This window comes from Arachis ipaensis, chromosome B07 (genome assembly GCF_000816755.2).
Source record: "Arachis ipaensis cultivar K30076 chromosome B07, Araip1.1, whole genome shotgun sequence".
NCBI lineage: Eukaryota > Viridiplantae > Streptophyta > Magnoliopsida > Fabales > Fabaceae > Arachis > Arachis ipaensis.
Genome location: NC_029791.2, coordinates 5,755,537 through 5,764,774, shown reverse-complemented (window position 1 = coordinate 5,764,774; position 9,238 = coordinate 5,755,537). Strand labels below are relative to the sequence as shown.

Genomic DNA, 9,238 nt, shown 5'->3' with positions numbered 1-9,238 from the left:
GCGCGTTTAATATATAAGGTTTTGTGAAAACTTAGGCTAGGGAACTATAGGGTAAGTTGAAGTGATTAAATGTGTTAAATGATTAGTTTTTATGATATGAATGGATAAGTTGATGTGGGTATTAACAAACCACACCACAAAGCCAGTACAAGACAAAAAGAAAGAATCACCCAAAACCAACATACAACTCAGCAGCACAATTCCACCCTTATTAGAAACTGTACCACCATAATTCTAGAAACATCTTTTTTGCCTTGCTGTATAGAAAAGATGTTGCCAATCATAGAATTACCCAAGTTTCACCATTCAATAATGAGCTGTAGTTTCAACCCTATTGTATATATATAGCTACCATTCTCATTTGTAATACAAGAAGAATATAACATTCTTTTCACTCATTAGTCATTGTCTTTTGCTCTCTCTATTTTTCTGCACTTTTAGTGTTTTGTCTTTGATGGTATTAGAGCTCCAATAGGGGCCTGCTGCACATCCACACCATGTCTCAAAATAACCAAGAAAAAATTGACGTTACCCAATCACCATCCAGTCCATACTATATTCACCCAAGTGAAACACCATCTACTGTCCTCGTCTCTCCGCCACTCACCGGCGACAACTACCATCAATGGTCTCGTGCTTTCTCCATTGCACTTATCTCAAAGAACAAGATAGGTTTTCTGGATGGAACCATCCCAACTCCAGCCACCGATGACCCACTCTTCCCTTCCTGGCGTAGATGCAACACATTGGTCTCCTCTTGGATTTTCAATTCCCTCTCAGCGCCCATTGCTCAGAGCGTCATTTATTTCGACTATGCAGAAGCAATTTGGGAAGATCTTCGCAACAGATTCTCACAAGGAGACTTGCTCCGTGTTGCTGAGCTACAAGAACAGATTTATGGCCTCAAGCAAGGATCTCTCTCCGTCACTCAATACCACACCGCCCTCCGAGCACTATGGGAAGAGCACGACACTTACCGCCCCGTCAAACCCTGCATATGCCCGGCACGATCTTACCACGACTAAAACTTCATCATTCGGTTCCTCAAAGGCCTAGACAACCGCTTCACTGTCGTCCGATCCCAAATCTTGCTCATTGACCCCCTTCCACCGGAAAGCAAAGTCTTCAACATGGTGATTCAACACGAACGCCAACTCCAAGGAGGCGGTAGTGTTCTCGACGAGCCCATCTCCCTCACCAACGCCGTCATCACACCACAACGGCGCCTAAATCCCGGGCGCGGCCGCGGACGCATCACCAATGGTGGATGCAGTGGAGCTGAAAAAGTATGCGTCTACTGTGGGGGAACCGGCCACACCGTCGACGAGTGCTACGACAAGCACGGCTATCCACCTGGCCACCCACGCTACCCCGGCCGTCCTCGGTTCAATGATCGCAGCAACTCCACCGCCTCCTACACTAATGCTGCTGCCGCCAACCCTAATTGCTCACATCAACAACAACTCAGCAGAACCAGATCAAGCAAAGAAGAGACCTATCCAACTTCTGGGCCTAGTTTGTCACAAGCCCAATATCAATCTCTCTTAGCTCTTCTCCACAATGTTCATGGACAGCAGTTTGCAGACAAACCCACACCACCAAGTCAACATGGGCCATCTGAGGCCAAGTCTGGTATCACTGTTATGCATACAAACACTGCATATTGTTCTTTTCATTTCTCATCCCATTTATCACCTAACACACCTATAAGCTCACACAACAGTGGCAAATGGATACTAGATTCAGGAGCCACTGACCACATCTGTTCTTCATTATCATATTTTCAAATACACCACAAGATCAACCCGATACATGTTTACCTTCCAAATAATTCCATTATCACTGCACACTATTGTGGGTCAATAAATTTCTCACCACACCTAACTTTGCACAACATTTTATATATTCCTGGTTTCACCTTCAATATTTTATCTATCTCTAAACTAATCACAACTCTCTCATGTCAATTGCTCTTTTCTGAATTTTTCTGCCAAATATAGGATGCGAAGTCCTTAAAGATGACTACCTAGCCGACAAGTTGCAACCACAAAAACCCATTAGGACCAACATTCCACCAACTTGGCCAATGTTAACAACTTCATCACAACCCCAATCATAGATAGCAATGTATGGCATTGTAGGCTAGGCCACCTCTCGGACCAAAGATTAAGAGAACTCCACCATCAATTTCCTTTTATTAATCCACATGTCAATGAATTTTGTGATGTCTGTCATATGGCAAAACAAAAGCGATTGTCTTTTCCTTTGAGTACAAATAATGCATCCAAACCTTTTGAATTAATACATTTAGACATTTGGGAGAATTTTTCCAAAATATAAATACATGGGCACAAATATTTTTTAACTATTATTGATGATTTTAGTAGATTTACTTGGATAATCTTACTAAAATCAAAAGGAGAAGTTGGCACAAAAATTTAGAACTTCATCGCCTTAGTAAAAAATCAATTTGACACCAATGTCAAAACCATTAGATCCGACAATGGCTCTGAATTCCTTCTTAATGATTTTTATGCCAAAAAAGGCATTCACCACCAAAAGTCTTGTGTCGAAACACCACAACAAAACGGAAGGGTAGAACGCAAACACCAACACGTACTCAATGTTGCTAGAGCTTTAATGTTCCAATCAAATCTCCCCCCATCCTTTTGGTCCTATGCTGTAAACCATGCTGTCTTCTTAATAAACAGAGTTCCCTCACCAATCATTCAAAATAAAACTCCATTTCAACTCCTCTTCCACAAACTACCTGATTTTCACTCACTCAAAGTTTTTGGATGCTTATGATATGCCTCCACCCTCACCAACCACCGTTCAAAATTCGATCCTCGTGCTAGAAGAGGTGTTTTCTTAGGTTTCAAAACCGGCACAAAAGGCTTCATCATACTAGACTTAGACACCCGTGAGATTTTCATCTCCAGAAATGTCCAATTCATTGAGTCATGTCTCCCTTTTCACAAACAAACTCAACCTGACCAAAACCCCTCCAACCCTCCCAACATCCTTCCCCAATCACCCACCATCTTTGAAGAACCCAATCCACAACCACCACACTTAGCAACATCCCAACCTTCATCAAGCACAATTCAAACACCCACAACGGCTCAAACCAACAACGATGGAACTCCCCTCCCCCACACAAACACAAGTCCAATTCCTTCTTCAATCACTTCCCCAGCCCAAACCACCTCATCCACTCTTCCCACAACCCCAACCATACTATCCATTCCCGCTGTACCCCGCCGCTCCAATAGAACCCATGCCCCGCCGCGCAACTTGGCAGACTACTATTGCAATCTCTCTCTCTCACAACGCCACACCAACCATCTTCAAGATGCCAGCATCCAATCTCACACTCACTCTCGTATACACGAGTCTTACCCCATCACCGACGCTTCCTCTTCTCCGTCTCCACAGAACCCGAGCCACGAACATTCGCAAATGCCAAAACTCAGCCATGTTGGCATGACGCCATGCGAGCTGAAATTTTGGCCCTATAACAAAATCAGACTTGGGACATTGTCGACACTCCTGCTGATGTGAAGCTCATAGGTTGTCGATGGGTCTATCGCATCAAATGCCAGCCTGACGGCAGCATTGAACGCCACAAAGCGCGACTGGTGGCAAAAGGGTATGCACAGATTGAAGGGGTGGATTACCTCAAAACCTTTTCTCCGGTGGTAAAGATCACCACCATTCGAGTCCTCCTTGCTCTCGCCTCCATCAATAATTGGACACTGCACCAGTTAAACGTCCACAACGCCTACCTCCATGGTGACCTCCTTGAAACTGTGTACATGAGCTTGCCACCTGGTTTGACACCTTCCAAGCCTGGTCAGTGTTGTCGTTTAAGGAAGTCTTTGTATGGCCTTAGACAATCAGGAAGACAATGGTATGAGAAGCTCAGCTCCTTTTTACTCTCGTGTGGATACCAGCAGACCCTGACGGATTATAGCCTGTTCTTCAAATTATCTGGTAAAGCATTTACTGCCCTCCTTATCTATGTCGATGATATAGTTGTCATTGGTAGCTCTGTTTCTGAGATTGAATCGATTAAGGCTGCCTTAGATTCTAAGTTCAAAATTAAGGATCTTGGCACACTTAAATATTTTCTTGGCATTGACGTAGCGCATTCTGCTGCTGGCCTCTACCTTTGCCAACGAAAATACTGTTTAGACATTATCATTGATGCTGGCCTTACCGCTGCCAAACCCTCGTCTACCCCAATGGATGACTCCATTCGCCTCAGCCAAAACACCGGAGAATCCCTTGATGATATCACTGCCTACCGACGGCTCATTGGCCGCCTCATTTACCTCACCACAACCAGGCCTGACATTACTTTTGCTACTCAACAATTGAGCCAATTTGTTCATAACCCAAGCAAAATTCACTTTAATGCAGCCCTCCGCATTCTCAAATACTTAAAAGGATTGCCAGGCAAAGACATCTTTTTTCCAAGGGACTCCCCCTCCAAATCTCTGGTTTTAGTGATGCCGATTGGGGACGCTGCCCTGATACTCGCCGATCTATCACTGGATATTGCTTCTTCCTTAGAAAATCTCTCATATCCTGGAAAACCAAGAAATAAGACACAGTATCTTGTTCCTCAGCCGAAGCGGAGTATCGAGCTCTCTCTACAACTACCAAAGAATTACTATGGCTACTCAACTTGTTTCAGGCTCTCAACATCAACTGCATCCGCCCACCCGCGCTATACTGTGATAATCAAAGCTCCCTCCACATCGCTGCCAACTCTGTCTTCCATGAGAGAACTAAACATCTCGAAGTGGATTGCCACTTAGTTCGCAAAAAAGTTCAAGCTGGACTTTTGCACCTCCTTCCAGTTTCCTCCTCCAACCAACTTGCGGATGTCTTCACCAAAGCACTGCCACCCCGCCTTTTCACTGTCAACATATCCAAGCTGGGATTGAAAGACATCTTTCAATCTCCAGCTTGCGGGGGGCTAACAAACCACACCACAAAGCTAGTACAAGACAAAAAGAAAGAATCACCCAAAACCAACCTACAACCCAGCAGCACAATTCCACCCTTATCAGAAACTGTACCACCATAATTCTAGAAACATCTTTTTTTGCCTTGCAGTACAGAAAAGCTATTGCCAATCATAGAATTACCCAAGTTTCACCATTCAATAATGAGCTGTAGTTTCAGCCCTATTGTATATATATAGCTACCATTCTCATTTGTAATACAAGAAGAATATAACATTCTTTTCACTCATTGGTCATTGTCTTTTGCTCTCTCTATTTTTCTGCACTTTTAGTGTTCTGTCTTTGAGGTATGTGTTGAGTAGTTGATAATGTGGGATTGAATGTATTTATATATATATATATATATATGCTAGTATAATGATGATGGATGAAGGATTTATGATTATGGCAATGTAATGATGTGGTTGGGATTGAGTGGTGTTTATTTGGATTTGTTGGTATTGTCATAATGAATAATGTTGTAATGTTGGTGGAGGAATTTCATGATGATGATAGTATATGTATATAGAGTAATATGTTGGTTTGTGGCTAAAATTGGTAAAGTTGGGTGAAATGTGGTATAATTGAGCTAAGTTGTAAGAATTGTTGTGCTATGGTTAAAAGCTAGTTAGATTGATGGTTATGGTATGTTGAGTTGAGTGGAAATGAGCTTTGAAAGGAAAATGTGGTTTTAGTAAAAATGAGATTTGGTGTAATTTGGTAAAAAGTGGGTTTTGATAAACTTTGGTAGTCCATAACTTGCTCCTCAAACTTTGGATGGAAATGTGGTTTGTTTCAAATGAAAGTTGGTTTCACAAGCTTTTGAACGATATAAATTTTGTGAAAAATGGAGTTTTATAGAGAAAGTTATAGACGACGGAAGTTTGGTGTGAAGAATGTGTTATGCAGGTAACAATATTCTGGTTTTGCAGTTTTCTGGACAATCTGTTATTTTTTTTGGAAAAACGCACGGCCCACGCGTATGCGTGACGTGGCATTTTGAACTACGCATGCGCCAGTAGCCCATGCGTGCGCGTGATGAACCAACATGCATGACCACGCGTACGCATGACCCACGCGTACGCGTGGCATGATGTTCTTATCTACGCGTACGCATGGTAAGGGAACGTACGTGCGTGCTACCTTTTTTATACTACCACGCGCATGCGTGGCCCCTATTTCCTGCAAAATTGGATTTTGTGTTTTAAACCATATTTTAGACTTATAAACCTCTATTTTTGCCCTGTTAACCCTGGATCTTATTAGTAAGCTTAGTAATTAGTTGAAGCTAGGAAATAGAAATAACTTGGGAATGAAGTAAAGATTAAAAACGACGAACTATATAAGAAGGAGGAGCGTGTATGAACGAGTTCTGCTGCTAATGCTTGAATGAGTGATTTTCTACAAGTATTATAAAATATATGAGGCAAGTAAGAGAGTAATGTAAGAATTTAAGAATTGATGATATTAATTAATCAAGGATAATAAAATGTATGCTCAATGAGTTAAGTGAAATTGAGAATGATGAGATGAGACATGAATTAGTATTGAGAATGAAAATGATAAATTGTAAGAAATGATTGAATAACTTGAGGTTAGGGCGTAGTCCCCATGTCAGCCGGGATTTTTTTCCGTGGTTATTATTAAGCTTGGGGTATTGTTTTCCCCATGTCAGCTTGGGGTGTTGTCTCTTCTCCCCATGTCAGCTTGGAATTCGTCCCATGGATATTATTGAGCTTGAGGGCATTCTCTTCCCCATGTCAGCTTGGGGATTCTCCCCATGGTGTACTTTTGAGCTTGAGAACATGTTGGGATGACTACATAATCGACAGTTGATATCAACAGGCATAGGACATGCATGCATCATGTGCATTTGTTTGTTTTGTTTGCTATGCATTATTTGGGATTGCCTAACTGAATATATACCCTGCTAACTGCTATATTTGCTATTTGCACTACCTGTTTCCTACCTGTGCGTGAAACTATTTGTTTGTTTGTCTCTGTTGATTCATGGATGGTGGAGGATCGGAGGAAGGGTGGAACGGTTTGGTGTTTATGTTAGGTTTAAAAGTGAGTAAGTTTAGGATACTTAGATCACCTACCCCTTTTTATGGCTTCTGCTTAGAAATTAAGTTTTATAATTGTATGATGGAGTTCTAGGATTGCCTCTGGCATTCCCAGGACCTTATTTATTATATGCGTGGCACCTTTACCATGCTGAGAACCTCCGGTTCTCACCCCATACTGTGTTGTTATTTTCAGATGTAGGTCGAGAGACTCCTCGCTAAGCGTCTGGATTTTTCTGAAGCGGAGTAGTCCCTAGGATATTTTGGTTTATCAGCTTATGTATATATGTACTTAGTTACTTAGCTTTCTCTCCAAGAAACTCGATTATTTTGTTCCTCATAGAGGTTACAGGAGAGTTAGGGTTTTATTTCTGTACTTTGGTTTTTGAGACACTTGTATATGTATATATATATATATATATATATATATTCTCCGGCCAACCTTGGCTTCGCAGGTTGAGTCAGGAGCTAGTTATGCTGTATTCTTGGCTCTCTTTTCACTCTTTCGCTTATTCATACCTTTAACATTTAGGTTTCTTAGCACGCAAGCAATTTCGCTCTCTGAGTGTTGCGCTTTTTATTTTGTGATTTTGTTTTACCCGTTTTTCAAGGCTCCTAGTATATTATGTTTTTCCACTACTATAAGTAAATATTTTATGATTAGAGGTCCGTAACACTACACTACCTCTGTTCTACGACATAAGCGTAAAATTCTGTGTAGTAGGGTGTTACAGATATAAACATAAAACTGAAGAAAAATATTTTATTTCAATAAAAAGCTCACTTTTAGAATTGACGAAAAATATCATGATATAACAGATACTATAACTTGTCTATCAAAACATCAACCAAAAATTAAGATAATAAAAATACTAATTGTTAGATAAATACACAACAATTCCAACATCCGCAATAGCACTTAGGCAAATTCAATTATGAGAATTTCTGGGTTTAACTCCCGGCTGCAGAAAATTTTTTAGTTTCGCACCAAAATCCAACTTCTTCACGTGTTATATTTTTCGTACTCATTTGTATGAAGTACGGACGGATTTATTCATTGTTAACAATAGTGGTTAGTTATTCCCATTACAATATTAATTTTGACCTTACTTTAATAAATTATTATTAAATAAAGTTTGGTATCACTAATAATCTTTAATATATTTTTGCATTTAATTTGATATAAATATAAAATTGAGGCAAAATCAATGTTGAGAATTTCCGGACTCCAGGCTGCGAAAAATTTTTTAGTTTCGAGCCAAAGTACAACTACTTAGCCTGTTATATTTTTCATACTCATTTGTACGAAGCAGGCACGAATTTATTTATTGTTAACAATAATGGTTAGTTTTTTTCATTATATTATTAATTTTGACTTTTCTCTAAAAAATTATTATCAAATAAAGTTTATTATCACTAATAATTTTTAATATATTTTTACATTTAATTTGATATAAACATAAAACTAAAGAAAAATATTTTACTTCAATTAAAAACTCACTTTTAGAATTGAAGAAAATATTATGATATAACAAATACTAGAACTTGGCTATCAAAACATCAATAAAAATTCAATGTTGAGAATTTTCGAGTTCAACTCCCCTTGTTATATTTTTCGTAGTCATTTGTATGAAACACGAACAAATTTATTCATTTTTAATAATAATGGTTAGTTATTTTCATTATAATATTAATTTTGACCTTACTCTAATAAATTATTATCAAATAAAGTTTTGTATCACTAATAAACTTTAATATATTTTTACATTTAATTTGATATAAACATAATACCGAAAAAAATATTTTACTTCAATAAAATACTCATTTTTAGAATTGAAGAAAAATATGATGATATAACAAATACTAGAACTTGTCTATCAAATCATCAAATAAAAATTAAGATAATAGAAATAATAATTGTTTGATAAATACACATCAATTCCACCATCTGCAGTAGCACTCAGACAAATTCAATGATTAGATTTTTCGGGTTCAACTCCTAGCTTCGAAAAATTTTTAGTTGTATGAAATATGAACGAATTTATTCATTGTTAACAATAATAGTTAGTTATTCTCATTATAATATTAATTTTGATCTTACTCTAAAAAATTATTATCTAATAAAATTTATTATCACTAATAATCTTTAACAAATTT

General features: G+C 38.8%; 1 protein-coding gene across 1 annotated transcript; it reads left to right on the top strand.

The window, feature by feature from the left end:
• On the top strand, positions 498 to 1,025 carry LOC107606575. Its single transcript, XM_016308622.1, has one exon. The coding sequence runs from the start codon at positions 498 to 500 to the stop codon at positions 1,023 to 1,025; it is 528 nt and encodes a 175-aa protein (XP_016164108.1).

Coding starts and splice junctions, on each gene's coding strand:
- LOC107606575 (XM_016308622.1), top strand. CDS start 498: ATGTCTCAAAATAACCAAGAAAAAATTGACGTTACCCAATCACCATCC.